Genomic DNA, 26,826 nt, shown 5'->3' with positions numbered 1-26,826 from the left:
GTGATTGGTCTACCCTGCGTTTTGGCTGGAAGGGGGTTGTGTTGGACCTGGCCCTTTTTGAAGGGTCATCCCTAAACTTTTTGCCTTCCTCCTGTATTTTTTCTGACCTGGTGTTGGCTGATTTATGACTCTGGGCACCTTACCACTGCTGACCAGTGTTAAGGTGCATATGCTCTCCCTATGGTAAAATGTATACATTGATTGGTGTCCATGATTGGTTTATTTGGTTTACTGTCAGCCCCTAGTAAAGTGCACCAGGAGTGCCAGGGCTTGTAAATACAAATGCTGCTGGTGGGCTTGCAGCACTGGTTGTGCCACCCACAGAAGCGGCCTAGTAAAATGTGTCTAGGATCTGCCACTGCAGAACCTGCGCGCAGTCTGATACTGTCGCGCTGACTGCACAAGTGCACCCACTTGCCAGTCCCTAAACCTTCCCTTAACTACATATTAGTCACCCCTCTGGTAGGCCCAAGGGCAGGGTGCATTGTAGGCATAAGGTAGGACATGCCCTGATGTGTGTGGCATGTCTTAATAGTGAATTACAGCCATTTTCGTTTTTCACTATTGAAGGCTACCTGCTCTCCATAGGCCAGAATGGGCTGCTGGAATTACTACACCCTGTAATCCCAGTGGACTCATAGAGCATGGTAGACAATTATGTTTAGTATGCCTGAACTCAGAATAATAAAATACTTCTTTTAGTAAAGTTTATTTTAATATCCTGCGTTTGTAAATACTACTTTTAGAAAGTTAGTATTTACTGACCTGGCCATTTCAGTCCGCCGCTGCTGTGTGTGTGTGTTCTGCCTAGCAACAGTAAGGAGCAGGGTTGGGGAATCCCCAGAGACAGGCTGGCTGCCAGGTGGTGGGTAGAGAGATTACACCAGGATGGGTGGGAGGAGTCCACCCTTGACTCTGAATAGACCTGTGCTCTGACAGCACAAAGCCGGCGCCGCCCCCTGTGGAGCGGCTGATGTCTCTGCCCTGCTGCTGAAAGGAAAGCGCAGAGTCACCACAACAAAGTGCTCCAGAACTGGACTGAGCCAGGCCCAGGCCCCCTGGCGCTAAAGAACAAAAGAATCGCACTATAAAAGTAGGAGCCTGGCTCCTAAGAAATCAGATCCTGTTGACGCCAAGACGAACCTCTGCCTGAAGGAGAAGGACCTGGAGAAGCTGAAGGAGGAATACTGTCTCTCTGCCTAAGAGACTGGCCTGCAGTGGGTGCCTGCTGCTGGAAGGAGAGGAAGAAAAGACTACAGAAAAGACTTTTAATCAACTTGTGCTGAAAACAATCTCCAAGGGCTTGCTAGTGAACTTGCCCCCTGATCTGCGCCCCAGGAACAGTGGGCGCTACTTCCTGAAAGAAGAGGAGAGGTGCCTAGAAGTGATTCTACAAGCTGACCCTGGAGAACTGGTGCATCCCCTGATCTCGCTGAGCAACGCGACTTCTGCTGCTGGAGTGGCTGTGAGCAACGTAAAGGCCTGTCAGCCCGAGCAAAGTAAGCAGCTGCCCCCTCGAGCCGTAGCTCGCAACGCAAGGAGAAGATTTATGTGTCTGAGCGCTGAGCCCCTGTGATCCCCGCCGGGTTATAGAGACCTTTGTCAAGACCTAATGGTGCCCTGGTTCGCTGCATCCAGACGGAGCTAACAGCGCGCTGCGCTGTGACATCACCCCGAGGCTGCCCTCCTGCTTCTGCCCCCTTCGTGGTGACTTGTGACCTGTCCAAACGCCCCACAAAGCTTCGCCGTCCCTGCAACATCAGAGACTGCAGCGCGACGTGGGACGCCCTGGTGCTGGATTGCGAGGCCGCCCCGAACCCCCCCGTAAGAGACTGCAAGGCTTTGGTGAGTTCACGCTACACGTACGGCTTGTACTTTCTTTGGTACGGACCGTACTCTCATCGAGAGTATCTGGTGCACGAAGCGAACCTGCCTTCAAAATCACCCAGTCTGGTGCGCTAGCGCGGCCCGTACTGACATTGTAAGTGCCTTGTGTGGACCTTGGGCTGTGGATTTGGCTCGTACTGCCAGTGTTTGAGCCGTACCTGCCATCGAAGTATCGGGGACGTGGTGTGCACTGTCTGGCTCGTACTTGCTTCGTACGAGCCGTGATCGCCTTTAAAACATACTGCTTGAAGCGTACTGCTTACACCGTACTACCATTCCACGCCTCTGAGTTCGCACCGTACTATTTTGAAGCTACTGCCCTGGTAACCTACCTTAGTTCGCACCGTACTCAGCCGAGTTCGCACCGTACCGGTGCTTCCCTTGAGGTACGAAGCGTCCCTGACAGTCTGAGCCGTACTGCATTGGAAATCATTGCCGGTGCTCACGCGAGAAGCGTGAGAATCGGCAAGCGTACTCCGGCTCACGCGGGAAGCGTGAGAAACGGCAAGGTCCTGTTAAAACCTTGCCCAGAGCACCCCAAAGGCGCTACGAAGTGCCCCGAAGACCTAAAGAACTTATTTTAAACAGAACTGTGCCATTAAGAAACCTGTGGACTGCCCTTAAAGCATTTTTGAGAGTAACTGGATTATTTTACCAAGAGAACTGTATTTATGCAACCTGCCTGAAAGAAAACCTTTTATATAAAGAATCCTATTTTTGATAAATACAGCCTTGTGTCTTTGTGTGGTGGGGAGGTGATTATTGTGTGGGACAACTTGAACGCTTAACCTATATGCCCTCTGGAAATCTAGCCTGACTGCTCGCGCCACGTTACCTAGAGGGTGAGCAGGGGTTATTTTTAAAGAGGTGATCCTTTGCCCTGACTTAGAGGAAAGGGTCCCTGCTTGTCGCAAGTGCATACCTGCGCCAACCAGAGACCCCGGATTCTAACAGCTATTATGATCTTTTTGAGTAATTTATGTACCTGAATATAGATTAACATTGGTCAAATTTGTTGTATGTGTATGATTTGTGGAATTTTAAATGTATAATTTCTATGTTTCTGTGGTAATTGTACTTAGAAGTTGATGTCTTTAAGCTGTTATGTTAGTAAATGTTTACCCAATTTATGTGTTTCGGCTGTTTAGCGGTTTATTTTGGGATTCACCGAATATTCTTAGGTTAGTAGGGTTATTAGAAAGGAATTAGGTACCGTTACCGCCGGAGCGTGAGCAAGCGCTTTCAGCTCAAGCTCGTCAGCGATAATGGTAAAAGGAGACCGACCTGGATTGCACAAGGTGTTTTTCCTTGCCCGCGTACCGGGGATCGGGTTCACTGTGACGGGCGCCTCGTGAACAGTTTTTTCCTCGTTGGCATCTGTAATTGAAGCAAAGCGTCGTCGCGTATTGTCGTGTAGTTCCTATAAGCCTATATAAGATCTGGGGCATTTAGACAACATACGTTGCGGGATTGATGTCCAGACTGATTCCCGACACCCCTACCGAGTATGTTAGCCTGTATATCAGCTAGCTCACAGTGCTACTATAAACCCCTCTTACCAAGGAGAGAATAGTTCTTGGCAACTATCGAACATGACAAATCTGTCCTGTTAGGGATCGTGGAAATAGTACAGTACTTTTTGCTCAGTTACTCATGCTCACTTTGTCTCAGAGAAATACACAGAATAAACGGTGGGGATGTTTTCAATAAGCATTTATTGAACCATCGTCATTCTTTAGGTGCGCTGAAACAACCATAAGACAGAAACAGATATAAATGACTGTAAGCACCAATAGAGTAAAAGAATGGTAGATTCCTACCATAGTGCTAAGAAATGAATACAGACAAGTATAGAAATACATGACAGTAATAATGCGTACTCCTAGGATGCGACCCTAACTAGATGTACCTAAGTGTACCTAGCATGTATGTAGAGCCAAGTATCCCCCTAGGATAAAGCCAACCCCATTACCTGAACTGAGAGACTGTGGACCCCCGTTTTGGTCTCGAGATGGACACCCCGCGAGGGATGTCAGACCACTGCAAGCTGAAGTGTCTGCGTGCAAGAACCTCAGCGTCTCGCGTCAGTGTGTAAGCATGGAAGTCCTTCTTCTACTCTGCCTGCCTCAGCAAAGATATGGTGTTTATATACCCAAAGCTGTACCCTCAGGGGATATACCTTGCTGTGTCACGTCAGACTAGGATGACGAAAGTAATGACCCTTATACATAGTTATTATGCAGGAGATGGTAGTCCTGCTGAGATTCCAAGAATCATCATGCATGATGAAAGAGGCTAGTTTTCGGGGGAGAAAAAAACCATGTCATTTAGGCATTACCGTAACTAGGTTAAAGGTCAGTACTGAGAACCGTTATGTAGTGTAATGGTAGGGGAAATGTAGGTGAAAGGTTTACTTACTACCTGAGCCTATATCTGTGTACCTGTATGAAACATAACAGTATACATACATGACGACGTAACGTTGCGGCCATATTGGAAAAGTGATGGCCTAGTATTAAAAGATATGGAATGAAGAGTGGATCGCCATCTTAAATAAGAGAATAACGAACGTTATTTTGATCAACTGCCAAACAGCTGATACTGGCATTCTTTTGACAGTCGGCAGTGTAGGAGGCTTGGCGATTTTGAGGGAAAGTGATATTATATACAAAAGGAATATTTAAGTGAAGGAATTTGAAGGCTTGTTCATTAGGTAAGTGACAACAGGTTATTAAATAAAAAATTAAAAAATAATAGAGATGAGTGAGGGATGTGAAACTTCAGGCGTTGGGGATGCAAATGTGAGGAAATTGGTGCAGGAGGAGGTTAGGGCTTCTGTGAAGGAGGCTTTAGAGAGTGTTTTAAGGAGAAACAGAAGGGCAGTAGAATGTTCAGAGGATAAATACTGGTCAGTAGAGGAAGATGAGGGAATTAAAGAAAAAGGATTTGGAAAGAGAAGGAAGAAAACAAAAAATGATGAGGGTGGTGTCAGGTTTCTGACTAAACATAAAGGTGTGCCAGCTCAACAAATGAGGAGGGTGTCCATCACGTCACAAAAGATAGTCCCTAGCTGCAACAATTAGAGTGAAAATCCTCTGTACTCTATGCCACTCTGTTGAACTGGTGTATGTACAGCTGTACAAGTGCCCCCATTCATTCATTCACTCCCTTCTTAGTTGTGCAGGCCACAAGACATTTAAAGGATGCAGTCCACTAGAGGTGCAAGCACTAAGCAGCCATTGGCACCAAGCATTCACAGTTTCCCAGGGGTACAGGGTTAAATGCCTTCAGTGGGGAGAGCTCACAAGATGTTTGCGTAGTTCAACAAGCAAATTGTGAGCACACAAGTGATTAGTATATATATATGTGATGACTTGGGAACGTTTGATTCAACAGAATGCAGACTTTCTGTATGCTGGACTTCTTCACAGTACCTGCTCGTTCTTCATGATCAGTATTCCAAGAGGGCAGAGGTAAATCTCATTGCAGACAAGCCATGTCATCATGTTCATGAAACAGATGTTGGGCAGCGAAGGGTGTCTAGCATCTGTTTTAATGGGCAACAGTGTGCAGTTAAGCTCTTCTGAAATTAGATTGTTATGGAAGTCAGTGGAAAGAAAATGGGACTCAAATTCTCATTATTTACTTCTTTGGCATTGGAGCACGTAAAAAAACAAGTTTGGGGGTAGCTACTGCTCTGACATCAGAGCAGCGAACTGCTGGGCCTCAAAGCATGTGTTCTTGCTGATGGTGGTCAACCATCTCCACATATCTCTAGAGATCTTGGGAAGGTTGCGACGTGCAGCTTGAGTTCACGTGCTACCAACCACCTTCTTCACTCAGCCACAGGTCTCATAAGAGCTACGTTGACAGGGAAAAGCAGTACGTGCAGTGGAGTTGCTCTCAAACAACCACTGTTAGCATGGCCCCATCTCTCCTCTCTCAAACACAGCTTCAGGTTGAGATGGAAATGGCAGAGGGTGTCAGGATACCGGTCAGGGTTTTTATATTGAGGAGGGAAAGATGAGGGGAATGCACCAGGTATTTGTTCTTTCAAATTTTGGTTGGGGGAAAACATGGAAATGTCTGGTGGTGGGTGGCAAGAGTCCATTTTTTATATTTGAGACGGAGGGGAGTCTTATGCCAAATGTCATGTGCTTGGATGGCAGGAATCAAGCTACGCATGGCTCTCCCACAACTCCTCCACCCCCAAGGTGCTCATCATAGCAGGGGATGAGAAGCCATGGAGCCATAACTAATCTAAAACGATGTCTTTCTGTGAACAAAGGGGATTTTTTCACCTTATGATTCTTAGTGACATAGACAAATCTATGCTCACTCTCTTTATCTAGCTGATGTGACTCAGAACACCTTGGTGAAAAAGTATTCCCCCGTATTCAAAATTACTCATCTATATTTGTATACGTTTATGCAGTATAATACATACAGCACCGTCTCTGCAACATTCTGGTGTGGGAGTGTGTAAATGCTGTATCCTACATAATTAGAAAAGGCAAGCCAAGAGGAAAAAACCATCCACCAAAAAAGCAAGCCGCCAGTCACCCGAAGAGAGTGAGCAGTGTCAGTAACCAAGACTTGCACTGGCACTCTGGATCAGTGGACTAGAACTCACCAGCATCAGAGCGATCATACTGGGGTCTCAAAAATAACCTCAAAATATGGTTCTTCAATCACAAATGCTGATCACTAGCATTACTGTCCACTGTACAATATGCATTGCTGCATTGAGCACATTCAATGTATGATTTGTACATGGGTCATTATTAGTACCCCTTTATTAACCTTCAAACTAAATGTTACCACTATGTACACCCATGCTTTGGAACGTTCCCCAACAACATAAAGCCTAGGAAAATTGGCCCTGAAACAGCGGGTGGCTATTCTTATCCATGTTGTGAATATTTTCATAATTATTTTCAGTGCTATCTGTTGGTAACAATAGCCCAATTGATAGTGTCAGCATTCACTCCATGTATTAAAATAAGTATAGAGCAGGGGTGTTAGTGGTGTTGTTTCCTCCTATCATTTTACATTCAGACCGCCTGTTTTTGCTGGCCTTTGGACACTGAGCACTTTACCACTGCTAACCATTGCTAAAGTGCTAGCGCTCTCAGCTCAAAACATGGTAATATTGGCTTATACCTAATCAGCATTTATAATTTACTTACAAGTCCCTGGTAAACTGCACTACATGAGCCCAGGGCCTGTAAATTAAATACTAGGGGGCCTGCAGCACTGATTTTGCCACCCACTTAAGTAGCCCTTTCTCAAGCTCAAGCTTGCCATTGCAGAAGCTATGTTTGCAGTTTTAACCTGCCATTTCGACAAGGCAAACTAATCCTTTTGCTAGGCCCAAACCTTCCTTTTTAATACATGTAAGTCGCCTCTAGGGTAGGCCCTGGACAGCCGAGAGGGCAGGGTGCAATGTATTTAAAAAGTAGGACACGTACGTTTAGGTTTTACATTTCCTGGTAGTGAAAAACTCTTACATTTGTTTTTCACTACTGGAAGGCCTATCGCTCCCATAGGATAACATTGGAGTTGCCTTATTACATTTTACAAGTGTAATTTCCAAATGGTAAGAGATAACTGGTTCATGTTTGGTGTCTCTGGAATCCTAATTAAAAATCCTAACTTATGGTGAAGTCGTATTTTAAATTACAATTCTGAAAATGCCACTATTAGAAAGTTGGCATTTTCTTGTCTTTAGCCATTTGTGTGCCTGCAGTCCGTCTCTGGTCCCATGACTGATTGTAGTTGTCAGTTGGGCTTTGTGAATTTCTCTTAGACATCCACACACAAAGGGAACTTAGGTGTAACTGGATGGACCATCAGTGGCAGTTTCGGAGGGAGGAGCTGAGCCCAACCTTACATACACCTGAATAAGATGTGTCCTCTCTCCACACAAAGGGCAGCATACACTTTGTAGTTAGTCTGGAGCCAGGGCAGGGAAGACAAGGCATTTGTGAATTTCAAAGGCATGCCTCTAGAAGCTTTTCCCCAATTCAAAGTCACAAGGACCTCAGACACCACCACTTCAGTACACTTCTGGACCTGGAGATACTCTGCCAGGAACAAGGACTGCTGTGCCGCTGAAAGGACTGCCACTCTGCTAGACTGCTGCTCTGAAGGAACTGCTGCATGCTGTGCTGACCTCTTGCCTGGGTGAGAAGGACTGGATCTGCGTCCCTTAAACCCAGAGGACTCTAAGGGCTAGTTGGCTGGCCTCTTGATCTGAAGCTCAGGGACATCACCGGCTTCCAACAACTTTTCATCTGCACCTGGACTGTCAACTGTGAGTCTACCCTGCCAATTGGTGCCACCCCAGTCCTCGACTTTTGGAAGTGGACTTAAGTTGCTTAAACGGCCTCTGTGGTTCAAGTGGAATCGACGCATCTCCTCTGCTGCGCGGCGCAAACCCGCGCATAACTGAAGCATCTCCGCTGCAGTATGGAGTGGACTCATTGCAAAGACCAGCATCTCTGCCGCAACCCACATCGCCTCCGGAACTGCTGTTGCACGACGCATCCTCGGCGCAGGTCCTCGCATCTGTCAACAGCATTCTTGACGATGACACTGGACTCTGCATCGCAGCTCTACGGAACCAATGCACCGCCCTGACCCACTGCCAGACTTCGCATCGCAAGCCCCGTCAACAGGAACCGTGGCGTCAAAGCAACACGAACCAAACCGGAGTTTCGCCGGTTCTCGGAACCAACTCATCTCCTCCACTGCACAGCGCATCTTCGACAGGGGTCCACGCAATGCTCCACAAACCAGGATTTAAGGTACTCTGTTCAGTGAACATAACTGTGCCCCTACAGCCGGCCAGCTCTCCATCGCGGTCGGCCTGAACTTGTGACTTTGTCCTGGTCCAGGGCAACCTGATATACAGTTGCCGCTTTACACCTTTTGCTGCTATTTTCTTTAAAAATTTAAAAAATCCAATATACTTTGGTGCCTTGCATCCTGATGTTTGGTAGGCTACTAATCTCAAAGAGTGGCATCAGATCCCACCTTATTAACAAAAAGGTACACCAAGTAAGCCTCGAGATGGCATTTTGGTCAATGTTCCTGGTAGCATTATTGTGCACCCTTCCTTGCAAGTACCTCACCTTCATTTTCTATGTCAGCCTCCATCAGCCTCCATCGCCCTTTAACCATTTGTGTTTCTCCAGGAAGGTTTTTATTGTCCGATGTATGGCTGGCATCAGCATCTTAGTGGAATCGTAGGTAGGGAATTGCTTCTCACAAGGGGTCAAGTCCCTGATACCTGCATGCCTATTTACAGGGTGCAAGGCCCAGTGCCTTAACTGGCAATAGTGGAGTCTCTCCCCCTTTGCTACTTTGAACTCCAGCTTGCAATGGGTACATTATTTAATTGATTGCCCCATTAAAAGATCCCGTCGCATGGTGCAGCCTCCCTGCTTCCATGTCGCACAGTGCTTGTGATACATGCCCGAGGTGATTTCTGGATTGTGTAACACTGGCATAAATGGGATGGGCAATGAACTGATCAGTAGGGATTTCGTCAGGGAGTCTCCTGTCTCCCTCTGCTTTTATATATGTTGCAATGTTTCTTATTCTAATTGATGGTGTAAATACAAACTGGGGGAACTTTATAACAATAACATCCTTTGATGTCCATGCTGCCAAAGATTGAGTTGTGCTTCCTTTACCTCACAGTCTTGATAGCAAGGTTTGTCTGTGAATTAAACAAGGGCTTTGATAAAACATAGCATACATTTGTCAAAAAGAAGTAACTGTGATAAATTAAGCTACGTGATACATTTACACACTTTGTGAATGGGAAATAAAAAGTGAGTCACAACAAAACTCAATGAAATTGCCACTTTGCATTCTTTCTTTTTACAAAGTTACTTGGGCTGCTGCTTTTTCAACCACGGTACAGTCTACTGATTTACAGGAGTCAACTTGCTTTTTTTGGGGGAAGCAGCTGATTGAACCCGTAAAAGAAGAGAAAGCCAGCAGCTTCAGGAAGAAGGCGGAGGAACCAGCAGAGTAGGAGTGTTCTCGGGCGGTGTCAACACAATGGCGGCTCCCTGTGCGATACTCTTTCATGGGGAACATGAAGCTGTGCGGCGCTGGGGATTGTGGGGGAGAACCCGAGGCATTAAAACCAATAAGAGAGCCAGTCGGCCTTTTCGATGTGACCTCACAGGTGCCTTCCTCTAACACACCCGATTTTTTTTTAATGTCCAAAGTCATGTAACATCCTGTGATGTCATAACAGGACCAGGAGACAGGTCGTTTCCAGTTACGTCATCATTAGGCGATTTGTTGGTTTTGAAATCTTGACAATCCTAACTTTTAATAGTCCCAAAATATTAAAGTAAGGCGGAAGTGTACCCTATCAGTCACACCTAAGAAAGGGACATTTTCGATTTCCATCTAGGGGTCAAGCAGTCAAACGCCCCTCTATTATGCAGAACCAAACATTTGACTTACCATCAGTGCCTGCTTCAGCTTCTTCTCCGTTTGTGTCCTCTGCCCGGAAGCTGAGCTTCACCTGGTCTTCTGTTGTGCCATTGACGGCAGATATCTGGCCATTTTTTCGTAAAATCTGTGCAGGAAAAATCCATTATCAATGAGTACCTGTTACTGTGAACAGCAATTATTTTCGCATAGCATCTTCAAAACACATTGTGTATAAAGCAACATGACATCATTTGAGGCTCAGAAAAATGGTTTGGTTTGTAAACTGGAAAACAATTATTAGAATTGCCATTCCCCATTCCCACTGGGATGATGCCTGCATAAGAAAGTCGTTTTCTAATTCAACGCTCATCGTGAGATTTAGCTCCTGAAATACCAATTGTACTTTGCTCACCAGCAAGAAATTACCAGGATTGTTTGCTGGGTATACTACACAGGGATGTGGGCCCTGGGAACTTATAACTGAGTATCATGTCCCACAGTTAATAACCACATGTACTGAATGTTATTCAGTTATCTTTTGCTGAACATAGTAAACAAATGTAGTTGCAGAAATTTTCAAGAAACCCTTTTTTCCCTTCACATTACCATTCCCAGGATGTACAGCGGCACTTGATTATTTGCAGCAGCTAGGCCCCAATGCATGTACTGTACACATATGGCCAGGTACAGCCTAGACCCCCTCTTCCTTTGACTTACACCCCTAGGTGATGGCCCCCTCCCCAGTGTCAAAGTTGCTCACCTCCCATCTTCTCCCAAGGCAACAACTCAATTATCACAAGGGGATTTTGGATTAGGGGTCGTTAACCCCAGCTGTATTTATTTAACATTTTAAATCAAAAAACATTTTATACATTATATACACAATACGCAGAAAGTCCAGTCTGTTTCACCAATTTTCTACTGTGTTTCTTTCATTCAACAGTCAGGTATTGTGAGGTTGAAGTCATGGTGGCCTTTCCCTTCAACCACATGGACTAGGGCACCCGAGCTCAATTACTTGTAATAGGGCAGTATTGACAAATTTGATCAGGGGAGCCTGATTCTGTGGCTCCTTGAATATTATGTATTACAATCATAGGGAATGCCACAGCTGTTTGTGCATCACCTTCAGTGTGCATGCACTGAATGGACGTAAAGTGATGTCCCCTTTTTGCACAGGGGGGTGGTCCTATGCAAATTAGGGGGCATATTTCACATGCACATCATGCAGGTTATTAACGCACGTGTATCTGCATAAAAAGCCTTGTAGATGCGTTAAATGTGTGCCACCCTAGAGTTTGCGCACATTTTCACATTCTGTGAGGAGGGGAGAAGGAATACCCAGGATCACAGACACATTAGCCAGCTGACCCGTTCCCCACTTCCTAGAAAGGAGGTTCTTTATCCCTTTCAAAAGAGGCTCTGGTTGCGGCTGCTTCAAGCATATGTAGTGATTGCTCTTGTGTACTTGTATGTGCCACTTCTTTTAGTTAACACGTTATAGAAATACAAGACAGAGCTTTTTTTAAGGGTGTGAACAGCCCATGGTCTGCATCTGATGCCCATGAACAGAGATGCACCCCGGTGCAAATCTGGGCCTTGGTCCATTTATTAATTACGTTGCAAGATGAGAAAGTGGTGCCCTAGTTAAATGAGGCCACCAGGATATCCTTCCTGCAGCTCTGACAGAGATGGGGTTGTCCATTCAATAAGCTGGCCCTAGGACAGTTAAAGGGGGTGTCCTGGTGACACCCTATGCTATTTTGTCTTAGTTGCTTCTAAAATGCTCAATACAGCTGAAAGGCTGCCTCAAACCACTGGGTGAAGGAATTAAAATGAGCCCTTACGAATAAAACAAGTTTTACAAAACACTCCCACCATGCTGACTGGCAGAGCGGGTACTGCATAATGGATGTTATGTGGCAAAGCTAAATCCATTACCATAGTGTATTCTAAAAGCCTACTCCATTAAAAGATGACCCATTTTTCCATTAAAAAATCATGCTCCAAAATATCACTATACCAGATATGAGGAATTTATGCTTTATTAGCTTTCAACAATAGCTTTTGGATAAATATAAGAGATTAAAATCACAAAAAAAAACGTAAGCAGTAAAACAGCATTAGTTATCAAACAACACACTGAAATGAAAACAACGAGAATATACATACAAGGCTATAATTCATCATTCCAAGCATTTTCGGGTTAAAATAATGGTCGTATTGAAGTCTTAAAAGACGCACCCACTGGACCTCCCCGTTCAAGTTCCACAGATTTTCTACTTAGCCACTGAATGCAGCCTTCGTAATTGTGAATTCTTGCGTGTTATCTGTACGCACTAGACCCAAAATTCTTTACCATGGCAAACACTCCAGGCTGATTTCTTAAAAATATGACTCAAGAGTTCGATTCAAAGCTCAGGCCCGAAATATTAACACATATCCGCATTATCAAGAAAACATGTTGACTTATGCAACTGTAAATGGTCATTTAGCTGTGTGGAACTTAATACTGAGGCCTACCCTAATCGTGAACACCCCCAAATATGGCAGAGAAGAGGACTACGGTACAGGGAAATGAACGCTGGGTCAAATTATGTTATTTAGGATTAAAATGTATTTGGAGGTGAAGCCACCAGGGCAAGGGTGGAAGGAAGCGGGTGCTGGGAGAGTAAACTATGTACAAAAAACACATTGATGCTATTTGGGATGAAGTGGGCTGGGCAACATGTGAGCGTGAGCAGAGGTTGAGGGCAAATGTAATGGCAAAATAGTACATCTGTGGGCACAGTAAGTCTCTATCACTGCTCAGAATCCAACAAGGCTGAAAACGACTTGTTTGTACCAAGCATGTGTTGCTCCATGCATGTTGGGTTGGAAAATTAAGAGCAAACGGGGTATTTGTAGGGATATTAAGCCATTAACACTGGGGAAGTTAGCCCCAAAGGTAGCATTTTTAGGCATTAATAGGCTAACATGATGTACAAAAAAAAAAACTTTATGCAGGAGCTAGAATTTTGGTTAATTTACTTCATTCTCTAACATAGCTCAAACTTGCTATAAAAGCATCCACAAAGGTTTCACAATAGTCATGATTATTTCTATGCTGATGTCCTACATAGGCAACAGCCTCTGGTGTTACATTTGAAGGCTGGTGTTGTGAATAAGTAAGCTCTCAGCCAGTGTGACCATCTATAGGACATGAACATTATATCATACGCAAGCAATGAAATCTCTCTCCTGGAGTAGTAGAGCTCTAATTTGCCACATGCTCGACGACGAAATTTTCGTTTTAATTCAGGTTCTCGTTTGTTTCCATTCTAAAATGTGCGACTACAAGTACCAGAATGAAAAGGAATACTTTAACTGGATGAACTAGACAGACAATAACAAGGACAGAGTGAAGAAAACATGTAGAGGAAGAGGAGGAGTGAGCTTGAGAGAGTGAGGTAAAGAGAGATATTTTGCAAGACAGGACTAAGTGGCACAGTCCATTCCACTAGGCTGGCGCTGAAGACGGAGCTTCCAAGTTCTCCAGACCCATGCGAGAGTCCCGCATGGACCTTGGAACTGGAGAGGTCTGTGAAGGCAGGCTATCCCCCCCCCCCCCCCCCCCCCCGCACCTATAAGTCATTCTAAGCACACAGTCAAGAGACTAACCACAAACCACATCAGAAGGACATGAGTGAAGGGTAGGTGGTGCCAGGGGCAGCGTGTCAAAAAGCACACAGTTTTCTGTGTCCTTGTAACCAGGTACCTCGTATCTGCGCCATGTTCTCAAGGTCGCACATACATAACAGTTTCTTCCGCCACTATTACTTTAGGTCACTATCAAAATCGGGCCTGTATATTTATTTGTATTCTTGTATTATTAGTCCACTTACAGTGGGAAAACCACAAGTACTAGAAAGGGTGTCCTATAAAACTACGTAGCTCGTCACTTTGCGAGTATTCCCTTTACCGCCAACTTCCCTCGAGGCCCTTTGCACAACACGTGAAACGTTCTAAGGTGGCAGCCTGCCATCAGGTGTCGCCCAGTTTAATCCACTCCATTCTCAGAGCTCAGACACACATTTACCCCAGATGTGGATTGTGTGGTCGGTGCTAATTCAGTTAATTGATTTCTGATGTGTGCCATTTCCCGCGCTCACAGCAGGCACCATCCAGCCTGCAAAACTGACTGGATCCGATGCGGAGTTAACAAAAGCGCCCCTCCCCCACTCACGCACACCCATTAGGGTCTTCTGGGAGGGGGTGAGCTCCCCTGCGGCTCGGCTCTACTGTCAGCAGTAGTACTGCATAACAGTCGATATCAGTATTTACGGCATGTCTGCTATAAATGTAACTTAACAAAAAGACGTAAAGGCATTTCAGAAACATTTAAGTTTTCTCACCCCATTTTTTTTATTCAAAGAAAGGAGCGCTCCGAAGCAGTGGGTGTTAAGACAACACAAGATAATTACAAAAATAAACACATACAAAAATGCTAACCGTAATGCGCCTTCCTCTCTGCAAAGGTCGATAAACGAGAAATAGTTAAACAAGTTGTATAAGATTCTATGGGAATCTATGGCAGAAAAAGGCACCCGGAGGTTCCGTGGGAGCGTGAATATCTAAGTGACGTGGAAAGCAGATATCACGGGAATGCCACCTCATAGGGTCTCCTCGACTTAGGTGTTACACTGGCTGCCACAAAATCTGGTAGGATGGCACACCAAGCTGCCAGAAATGGTCCGAGAACGGTGTAGGTGCACTGATGCCTCTCCGGCTCGGAATGTCTGAAATCCTGCAAGTGTCAGACCAAAACACTACAGCACGGCTTCAGTCGTGTAAGCCAGATCATCAGGGCAACTATTGAGAATAGCTCCAAGAACAATACATTTATCACTAAGCCCGCCTGCGCCACCTTCCTTCCTCCCCCCATTTATCCCAGTTTGGGGGTCCCCCCCTCCCTCCCTAGGGCCCCTTTTCAAGCCGCCCCGTAGGCGGCAGTTGCCCCAGTTGGCGGCTCACACGCCGTGGTCCTAGCTACATGACCTGACAGTGAATCTGGGAAAGAAGGGAACGCTGCATAGACAAAGTTGGGGAGGCAGAGCTGACCCCGATCGAGACGGAAGTTGTAGACATCACCGTGCCGATCTACACGGGGACCAGGTAGAGCACACCAGTGGGAGACACGTCCTACAGGTCATAACAGGAGACTTCAGCAACTAATGGACTACAGCACCCACTTACTATAGATCATGCAAAGGTCCATGATGATGTAGTGAACTGATTAACGCTTATACCTGTGAAAGTTCAATGTGATGAAATGCATGCAAAACCCTAATAAAAAAAATGTGAAAAAAAAAAAAGCCCGCCTGCGCCACTCAGCCGGCCATTGCTGTGCGTAACAGTGGCTACCAAGTATTGCGCCGAAACCTATGCTCCTGGCTGCCTCTGTGAAAAGACACAATTCAGGGCTAGCCTGCGGTGGGGGTACCCATGCAACATTCCAATTAAAGTGCTGAAGAGAGGGAACCCAAATTCTCAAGTCCTACCTGACCTCTCAAGACAGCAGCGTCCGACGCGACGGTGCTTCTGCTGAAGGCCAGCCATGGCCTGGGCAAAAGACCTGAAAAACGGCCGTCCCATAGGGATAATGCAGAAGGCAAAGTTCAGCTGACCAAACAATAACTGCAACTGATGAAGTGTCACTTTCCTGGCCGCCAGGAACTCTCTCATGGAGCTCCTAAGCGGGGCCACTTTATCCTCAGGAAGCCTGCACAGAGTATCTAACTCGATGACCCAGAAAGTAATCTCACGTGGATGGGCCGCAAGTCTTACCCTGGGTTAGAGGAACCCCAAAACCTCAGCACAATATGAAGAACCCGTAGGGCCCATGAAGAGGAAATAAACCAGGTAAAACAAAAACTACTTGGTGCCAAGTCACTCTCTTAAAAATTCACTTGAGGAAAGAGCTGAAGGTCTTGAAGTACACGCATGATACAGAGCACCCCATACACATACACCTGCCAAATAGAAGGCACCTTCAAATTGAAACCCAAACAAATGGAAGTCATTGGGGTTCACTGGCAGCAAACAAGTCAATGTCCACTTTGGCCAACAATGCTTTGGTCAAAGGAAACATATTTTATAAAGTATACCATTGGGTCAATTGCATCATTTACTGAGCTCCCCCTTGGGGCTGATAGGTTAGGAATTAGGCAGAACTTGCCTGGTTCTTTTTTGGGCACCACCCCCAATTGGGGGCACCCTCCCTAATAGTACATATGGACTGCTGTCAGCGCTACCTCCCCCTCCCTCCCAGCCCCCAGCAGGGATCCTGAAACCATGAGTGAAGCCATCCAATAATGTTTGTGCCACTCTCAAGTTACCTTGACTGATAGGCCAAGGGATACAAGCCTGAATATTAACTGGTGAGTGAGCCTTCATGAAAAAATGACAGTGCATCACTGTTTCTGCTAGCCCTTCTCTCCCTTTCTTGAAACATTTGAACTCAGGGTGCACTGGCATGCCTCAGAAGGAGCAAATGTGCTTGAATTTATAAGTCCCAGGTGGTCTTGTGCACGTTTTCCTGTTATAGGCCCAGCAAGAGCCCCTCTTCTCACCAGCTGTTAGAAATGGGGTCTCAAGTTGGCAGAGGTTTTCACCCTGTCCGAGCAAGGGCCACCATTCTAGTCAGATAAAGTCAGTTACACACTATATTAACCTGTGCTCACCCTCTGGTAGCTTGGAACAGAGCAGTCAGGCTTAACTCAAGAGGTAAAGCATTTGTGTAACAGTACCTCAATGAAAACACCACAAAAAGACTCCACACAGGTCTAGAAAAATAGAGAATATGAGATTCCGCCAAATACAATTCTTCGTCTTGCATAGGGCCTATCTAACACCTGCTGCCATTAATAGATATTTCCACCGTGTAGATGCAAGCTGCCCCCGTTGTGCGGAAGTTGATGCTGATCTGCTTCACATGTTATGGGGTTGCCCGGAACTGGGTACATACTGGCAGGCGATACACGGGATGCTCCGTAGGTGCACGGGACGGGAGATCCCCCCTGAATGGCCCACTTACTTGTTGCACCTCTTTCGTAGGTCACCCCCCGGTTAAGGTTGCCTCTCGTTTTATAGATTTGGGGATCATAGTGGCAAAGCGACTTATCACTAAGCGCTGGAAGGCGGGCGCTGCGCCGCATGTGCGGGCGTGGCGCTGCTCTTTTCTGGTCTGGGCCAAGGCGGAAGAGGTGGCACTTCGGAGGGAAGAGGTGCTGGGCCTCCGGGTGACGCCAATTGCATCCCAATGGGGAGAGATGCTGCAGGTCCTGTTACAGTCTGATAGGGTGGCCCTGGCGGGGGACGGTGGCGAGCTGCAGGAGCCGCGTTAGACGCAGGGGGGCTGTCCGATCTGCCGGGGTGTTGCGGCGCTGGGTATGCCTGATTCGATACTGATGCCAATGCATGCCGCGGCTCAGATACTAGTGAACATGACATTCCTGGGGGTGGGGGCCGGGGGATGGGCTCGACGGGAGTGGGGTTCGAGGGAGAAGGGCGTCTAGAATTCAATTTGAGAGCTGCTGTTAGATGTTGTTTTAGTTGTACTGTTGTAGAAGGGACTGTTCCCCAGTTGCAGGATGGGTCGTTCAGCAATGTTTGAATATCGGCCTGGGGGTGCACTGGGAAATGTACGTCTTTGGCAAAAGAGACTGCAGCTTGATGCTTTCCGCTAGTGATGTGACTGCAACACCACGCGTGATAATAGCATTCCTTACAGACTCGCAGGCTACAACTTTAGTCAATGCTAAACGCCACTCAATTGGTGCAAAATGTTATGAGTATATGTGCTGTGTTCTGCGACTTCACCGTGCACCAGTTGTAATTATGCACTCTGCCATTATAAGGTGTATTGTACGATTCTCGCAGCAAAACTTAATAAACAGATTTCTAAATAAATAGAAAAATAGAGAATATTTATCTGATTAAAACAGGACCAAAAGAACAAAATTCCAACAAGTATAAGCCGAGATGTGAATTTGTGAAGATTGTGAATGTGAAAACCGTTCTTAGAAGTCACTTGAATTCAAAAGGTTACTTGAGATCTCGAGGGACCAGCACAAATTCAAAGTTCAGACCGACTGTAAACGACAGCAGGCCAGCTGCAGGACCCAGGTTGGTCCCGCTAACAAAGAACCTTGGATGGAGCTTTTTTGTCGGTCTTGAAGACTTGAGGCGAGCAGTCGAGGTGGTGCAACATCATTGTCAATCCGTGGATGGAGGCAAGCATCGGCGCCGATCTGCCTCGTCGATGGAAGCTTGTGGTCAAACCCTTTTTCGATGCAGGCGCTGTGTCAATGTTGAGCCACGCTGTCATCATCGAGTGGCTTTGGCAGCTGGATCACTGTCCTCATCGAGCCGCATCAACGCTAGAAATTCTCTTATCGGGCAGCCGCTACAATGGTGTCGAATTGCGATGCGTCAGCGCCGGTCGGCGCACAGTCGCTGCTGCATTGTCATCAAGCGTTAAAAGAGCTGCAAAACCTACTTCTGAGGCCCAGGACTGGAGGGAGCACCTCAGGCAAGTGTAGAACTCACAGATGGCAGAGTCCAGCAGCACCAGGAGAGTTGCAAGAAGTCTTTTGTGTCCCTGAGACTTCAGTAGGACAGGAGACAAGCCAGCAAGCCCTTGGCGTCACTCTGGGTTCAAGTGAGATGGGTCTAGTCCTCGTCCTCAGTAGGGCAGAGATCAGAAGACAGTAAGGCAGCTCAGCAAAGCAGAGAAGCAGTTCTTCAGAACAGTCAGTCACCGCAAAGTGGCAATCTTTTCAGCACAGCAGTCTTTACTCCGGCAGAGTTCTTCACAGGTCCAGTAGTATACTAATTTGGTAGAGTCAGAGGCCTAGTACTTATACCCAAACGTGCTTTAGATGTAGGGGGCGACTTCAAAAGATTTCTCCGAAGTGTGCAAGGATCCCTTTCAACCCAGCCCTGGCCTCAGACTACCAGTAGGGGATAAATCACCCCTTTGTGTGAGGGCAGGACACAACCTATTCAGATGTAAGTGTGAGCTACCTTTCCCCCTTCCTGCCCAGGAAGGCTATCAGTATGCAGATAAATGCAGACAAATCTCCTATCAGACCGGGTCCTTACTGTGTTGTGGCTGTCTAGAGGGAATGCACAAAGTGTAGCTGTCACCCAGCCCAAACATGTATTGGAGACAGGCTGCAAGGCACACACATCAGTGAGAGCAAATACATTTACACTTTCTAAAATGGTAATGTTAAATCCAGCTTTACCATTAAAGAGGATTTACCATTAAAGAGGATTTATCACCACAATTCCAATGATATTAAACATGAAGTAGCTATTCCTTTCCAGTCAGGAAATACAGCTTAATAGGTGTTTTAAGGAATCCCCAATGCTAGCCTATGGAAGGAGTAGGCCTAACAGTAGTGAAAAACGAATTTAGCTGTTTTCACTGCCAGGACATGTCAAACTTAAAAGTACATGTCCTGCCTTTTAGTTACACAGCACCCAGCCCTTAGGGTCAGTCAGGGCCTACCTTAGGGATGACGTAGGTCTAACAAAAGGGGACTTTAAGTCTTGGAAAGTAGTTTTAAATAATAGTCCAATTACATAACACTTTAGTTCCATCAATATCCAATCAGGCTTGTCCAGGTCTGTTATAGTCCCTGCTCCATGTTGTGACCTCCTCTTTCTTCGCCACTCGCAGCCACAGATAAGTCAGGTTCCGCATGCCTTTTTTATGGTAGTGCGAGTTGTTTGCAGATTTTACACACAAAAATTGTGTTTGAAAGCTGCTTACAGGAAAGTGCAGTATGTGTGGAGTTATGGCTGCAGGTTCGAATTCTTGCGCTCCTCCTCAGCCGCTATACTGATGTGGCTGCATGTCGCGGTCCTCTGTCCACTAAGTGGCACCCTCTACGACTCGGCTCCCGACATGCGATTCCTGACAATTTCTCCTCAGTCGGAGCAGGAATCACCTGTCGGTAGCCACCAGCCTGGAGCGTCACCTGGAGAGTGACGCCCAGTAAGAACTGGGGTCTGTATGAACAAATTGCCAAATAAATATAAGTGATGCCCTTAACAGGGTCGGCATTGTGTGTCTATTAAACATCCTTCGGGGTTTGTTTTAACTCGTGTGGCTACGCGGGCCTCTTAAAGGGAACATGCTTCCAGGTTAATATTCCCCTCTGATTACTAGGCACCAGGGGTAAGTGTTCCCGAGCCTGAACCCGGTACTGTGTTGCTCTTCCCACAGCAAAGTCTTAATTGGCTCCCCAGTCCTTTAACTACAGCCCTCTGACTGTTCACATTTTCCCTAATAATGGTCGTGTCGGATTACTGGCGCTGACCTAGGCATAATCAGGGCTTGAAAAATCCACTTGCCCACTCGCTAGGGCAAGCCAGATTTAATCAGGACATAACTATTTTTAGGGCCTACTTGCCCTTTCTGGTGAGCTGACTACAGTTGTTCTGCTTGCTCACAAAGTGAACGAGCAATAAAGATGCCTTTAAATCTTGTTATCTTGTCACTTTTGTCGGCTTTCAGATACAGAGGTAAAACGTAGGTTTGTCTTCCTACATTTACTTTTCTTTCTGTGACTAAAGTAAGAAGATTTTGTAAAGTGAACTGTGTGACAATCGCATTGAGACCAGTTCACGGTTCCAGTACATTAGTTAGGTCGAGTAGATTTTTCAAGTTACTAGACCTGCAGGTCTAGTAAAACATTTATGATTTTTCGAGCCTTGATAAAACCCTGCTTTTGTACCTACCTGCACTGCACCCTCCAGCTTCCTATAGGGAAGGCTCAGGCGACATACAGGAAGACCCCTTGGATGCCCTGCCCTGGGGGGACGACTTCTATGAGGCAGTGGACCCTTCCATTTACAGGGCGGTTGACAAGGCTATCAGCCCCATGGAGGATCGCCATGCGCAACTAATTGTGCGCAAATGCGCCAAACAGCCCCAGGCTGCGCAAGAGACACCCGGTCCCTCCCATGCACCCCAACCCCATGAGATTGGGACGCCACACAAGTGAAGCGTGCCCGGGAGGAGGGTATGGACCACGATGCGTTTGCCCGCCTAAAACAGGCCTTCAAGGCCCAGAATCTTCCGGCTTTGCCCCCTTCTGTAGGCACGGTCTCCCCGACAATAGGCATAAACCCTAGGATGGCCACATTCCTGGCCCAATTTATTAAAGCTCCCAAGAAGGGCATAGACGGTCCTGGAGTGCATGCCAGGACAATCTCTTGGATGTAATTGGCCTGCTAACCAAAATCATCAACATGGTGGAGGATGTCAAGTGTTCTGGTGCCCTGATCTCCCCTGAAGTGCTTTTGGGATTGGCACAGAGGGCAATTATCTTCCGAAGCTTGGGGACCTCGCCACCTCAGAGCCGGGGGGAAGCCCTTTATTACAAAGGTGGGGAAATCTGTAAATACCTTCACTTCATTGGACAAAGCCCGATCACCCATTAAGAGGGTGTTCCCTACCCACTGCATCACAAGCCCCCTCCAAGGGGAAAGGCTCCAGATGAGGCTATTACCAGGACTAGTAAAACATCATGTATGCTGAGTCCGAAAATCATATGAGAAATTACCGTTCTATGTCAAGTGGTAAAGCTTTTGGACTTATAGAAGACCATTCAAGCCTACCTGTAATAGATTAAGATCCACTCTAGCCACATATTTCACAATCACTGGAGCTCATCAGTTGAGTGCAGCACATTTCAGACATGAGGAAGGCACAGAGTAAAAGAGAAACACACTGCTCTGAAACTTCGAGCTAAACAAGCTATTTAAAACCAAGAGTAACTTTAGGCCGTTTTTCATATGAGGTCAGGAGTGTTCAAAGGAAAACACACCACTTACGCAAACACTTGCAGCAAAATATATTTGCTGCCTAAATATGTGTACTCTGGAAAAACATTTAAACATCCGATTATACAAATAGTATCTCAGCTGAACCAGAAATTAAAAATGATTATCCATTCAAAAGGACTTTCAATTGGAATGCTGCCCAAATAAAATGAAAACTCTATACCGCGAAGTTATCTGCTTCTGTCACCAAAACGTACAATAAAATGTTAGCACATTAAAGTACCTCCTATATGCGATTAAGTAGTAGTCCAAATGCTGTTTCACAATGGTTTGTAAAACCTACTCTACACCACTAAACCTGTTTAAAAAAGTTTATAAATATACCTAACACCACTTTTAAAAACAAATCTTTTGGGGGAGGAGCCTAGCGCGCAACCAAGATGGCCGCGTAGGCTTGTGGCTCCCGGGGGCCTCCGCAGCCTCCCACGTCTATCCTGTCATAATCCTGATTTTTTCGACGGGCTTTTGTTTATGATCTTGCGCTAAGGTGCCACTCGTTTTCCAAATCGAAATTGGACTCCGGGAACGGGTTTTTTGGCGATCTGAAGTTTGCGGCCTTCTCCGGCTTTGGTCCTGGACTCGGGTTGGTGAGGTGCCCGGCTGCAAAGTGAACAACAGCGGCATGCCAGGCTGGGCCTGCCCCAGGATTCGTACTTTCACTTTCGGTTTCGAGTTGACCGACTGAAACTGTTGAGGAGACATCGGGAGAGCTGCGCCGAGTGCGGAGTGCCAAGCCTGGACTTCAGCTAGCGGCCCGGATCCCCGGGCCTTCCTCCGGGTGCTGGAGGGTGCTGACTTTGCTGATCGCCAACGATGACGACAAGAGTGGATGGCGACAAGCTGAAACCCAAATCTACCCGGAGGGGAGCCTATTCTCAGGCCAACAATATGGACCGCTATGCGCAGCCAAAGGGATCCCCTAGCGGATCACGTAAATCGCCTGAGCCGCCCAAGGAGGCCTCGGGCGCATCACCCGAATTGACTCTGCTGGATGTCATGGGGGCCATCGAGGAGATGAAGGTGACTGTGAACCAGCAACTGGATACTCTGGCCAACAAATTGGACTCGGTGCTGATTGATGTCACCTTGGTCAGAGCAGACCTGTCGAAAACCAACGACCGGGTCGACTCGCTGGCCCAGGCGGCGTCGAGCCTAACGGTGGATGTGGCCGCTTTGCAGACGACGGTGCGGAGGTTGCAGCTCGCTAGTGACCTGACTGAGCGTCGCCTCGAGGACTCTGAAGGCAGGGCCAGGCGGAACAACGTCCGCATTATCGGCGTGCCCGAACGATCGGAGGAGTCTGCTGTGGACCTCTTTGTGGAGGATCTAGTGGTGACTCATCTAGCACCCAAAGGGCTGAGCAAGTTCTTCGCCGTGGAACGGGCCCACAGGGTTCCAGGGGGTGCGCCTAAGGTGGGTGCCCCCCCGCGGCCGATCATTGCCCGACTTTTTAATTTTCGGGATAGAGACGCTATCCTGCAGGCGTCGAAGGTGGCGGGGCCATTACGATTTGAGAACTCTAATGTTAGCTTTTACCCAGACTTTACGCAAGCGGTTCAAAAGCAACGGATGGGTTTCTCGGCCATCAAACGGCGCTTGAGAGACATGGACTTCAAGTATGCGATGCTCTTCCCGGCTAGGCTGCGAGTCGAGCTAGATGGTCGCTCACACTTCTTCGACCGGCCGGAGGCGGTGGGAGAGTGGCTGGATGCCCTGCCCAAGAGTCGGGAGCCGGAGGGGCGGATGACGGAGAGCGGAGAAGGTTCGCCGGAGTAGGAATGGAACTGTGATTTTGGCGCTGGACTGCTTTGGTAACGTTTTGCACCTGTGGCTGCACCGGACTCCAGTTGTTGACACTTTGCCCCGTGGTGTTTGGAGGTTGCGGGGGGCTTGCTGGGGCCCTTTCCTCCTTCTCGGGTTCTTTTTTTGTCCTTTTTGTAGTGAATTTTATAATGGGGCGACAGACACACTGCAGGTTGGGGGGGCTGTTTGGGCTCACGCAGGGGTGCAGGGAGGGGGGAGTTTTGTTGGGATTGATGGGACGGGGTTGGGGATTGTTTGTTTGTTTCACAAGGCGGGATAATATTTCATGCTGTTCTACTATGATTGTGCTCCCCGGGAGGGGGATGTTCTGTGTTGGGAGGGATGGGGGGTAGGGGGCTGAAACTTCTTTCCTGGAATGTGAATGGGCTGGGGGACAGGATAAAGCGGGGGGTAGTCCTGCAGTTTCTGAAACGTATTTCGCCGGACATTGTGTTCCTGCAGGAAACACACCTCATAGGGAACTCTTTCCATACCATGAACAGACGAGGGTATCGCCTTTTGGCCCATTCTGGTTTCACCTCTGGCTCGAGGGGAGTGGGCATTTTGGTCAGGACCTCTCTCCCGTTAGTGGTTGATGAGGTGATCCACGACGACAGAGGGCGCTACACTGCGCTGGTGGGGAGGTGGGAGGGTAGGTTGATTACGCTGGTCTCGGTCTACGTCCCGCCGGGCCTGCAGACGGCCACCTATGCTGATTTGGGACGTCTGCTGCTTGGGCTTCCGGGGGGGGTGGTGGTCCTGGGGGGGGATTTTAACGCTGTGGTTTCCGGAGTTGAGGATCGATACCCCCCTAGGGACCTCCCTCGGGCCCAGAGTTGGCTGGGGGGCTTTCTGGATGCCCTGGGACTGATAGATTGCTGGCGGTTGAAACACCCTGGACAGGCGCAGTATACCTTCCATTCTGGGGCCCATGGTAGTCTTTCGAGGCTTGACTATATGCTAGTTCCCGCGGCCCAAGCTGGGATGATCGGGGAGGTGAGACACTTGGCACGCGGTATATCAGATCACTCCCCCCTCTTGTTACACCTAGATATCGCCTTGGGGGCGGAGGGGAGGGTGGCGCCGATCAACCCCTGGTACCTACGAAACCCCACGATTCGTGCAGACCTGGTTAAGTCTCTGGAACACTACTTTAAGGACAACGTGGGGTCGGTGTCTTCCGCCATCTCCCTTTGGGAGGCCTTTAAAACGGTGCTCAGGGGACAGGCCCTATCTCTCATTTCCTCCACCAAAAAATGCGCTGCGCAGGAGGTTGTTCGGCTAGAAAATGAGATTACTGAGTTGGAGAGTGAGTTGGAGCAAGGTGTAACGGATGGCAGATTGCATGTATTGGAGCTCAAGCAGGCCGACTATAAGGCGCTGGTTACTGAATCTGCTAGGAGTATGAGCAGGGAGCAACAGGGGCGTTTGTATGATATGGGTGATAAGGCCGGGAAATTGATTGCTTGGTTGGATAAGAAGGAGAGAGCGAGTCGAGTGGTACCGGAGGTTGAGAGGGTGGACGGTGTGCGTGTGACGGACCCCGGTGATATAGTTGATTGCTTTGCGGAGTATTTTCACGGGGTCTACTCTCCGGTCTCGGAACGCTCGGAGGAAGACTCTCGACTGCTGCTTCGAGACATGACTCTGCCTTCCTTATCCGATGAGGATAAAGTAGTGATGGACGCGGCCCTGTCGCCAGATGAGATTGCTTTGGCCATCCGCTCTATTGCATCGGGCAAGGCCATGGGTCCTAACGGACTCCCCATTGAATTATACAAGTTGCGCCCAGATGTTATTGCGCCTTATCTCAGGGACATGTTCCTTGAGGCTAGGGCGGCAGGCTCCCTCCCCTCTGACCAACGTCTTGCTACTATTGTTGTTATCCATAAGGAGGGGAAGCCTCGGGATCGATGTGCTTCTTACAGGCCCATCTCCTTGTTAAACGCGGAACCTAAAATCCTCGCCAAGGTACTGGCTAATCGTCTGATCCGGGTTGTGGGCGACCTGATTCATCAGGATCAATCCGGCTTTATACCCCATCGCAATACCGCTTTGAACCTGCGGCGGTTGCATGGCGTCCTTGCTCGTGCGCCATTCATTCGTGAGCCGGCCATCTTGGTGTCCTTGGACGCTACCATGGCGTTTGATACCTTGGAATGGCCATACATCTGGGCAGCATTGGCGAAGTTTGGTTTTGGCCCGGGGTTCATCGGTTGGGTGAAATTGCTCTATGACAATCCGCTGGCACAGGTAGTGGTCAACGGACGGGTATCGGCTCCCTTTGTCTTGGGCAGGGGCACCCGAGAGGGTTGTCCGCTGTCGCCTCTCCTATTTGCGCTTTGTTTGGAGCCCCTTGCGGAGTGGTTGCGGTGGGAACCCTCGATGCGTGGTCTTAGATGGACGCCGGAATACGAGGACCGGGTCTCCCTATACGCGGACGATATACTTTTGTATCTTGCATCACCGTGCAAATCGCTCATTGTGTTGGTGGATGTTTTGAGCTCCTTTGGTCGCAACTCCGGATTGGTCATTAACTGGGCTAAGTCCTGTGTATACGTTCTTTCCGGGGAGGCCCCCCCCCCTTCCGCGGGGGTGCCCTATCCAGATTGCGACGTCGGGATTCACTTATTTGGGTATTTTTATAACACTGGACCCAGTGGCCCGCCACGAACGGAATCTTCTCCCCCCCCTCCAGCGCCTAAGGGCGGATGTGGCGGGTTGGCGGCGGCTGCCGCTCTCGCCACTTGGCCGGGCAGCTCTGTTCAAAATGATGTC

General features: G+C 47.8%; 1 protein-coding gene across 1 annotated transcript in view; it reads right to left on the bottom strand.

The window, feature by feature from the left end:
- Positions 1 to 26,826, bottom strand: part of AKAP12 (A-kinase anchoring protein 12) — a 383,789-nt gene that overhangs the window by 138,010 nt on the left and 218,953 nt on the right. The window contains exon 2 of the mRNA XM_085612494.1: positions 10,378 to 10,492. Coding sequence (XP_085468620.1) covers positions 10,378 to 10,492 — 115 coding nt within the window. The remainder of the gene's footprint in view (positions 1 to 10,377; positions 10,493 to 26,826) is intronic.

Source organism: Triturus cristatus, chromosome 6 (assembly GCF_964204655.1).
Source record: "Triturus cristatus chromosome 6, aTriCri1.1, whole genome shotgun sequence".
In the NCBI taxonomy this organism is placed as follows: domain Eukaryota; kingdom Metazoa; phylum Chordata; class Amphibia; order Caudata; family Salamandridae; genus Triturus; species Triturus cristatus.
This window is presented reverse-complemented; position numbering and strand designations above follow the sequence as displayed.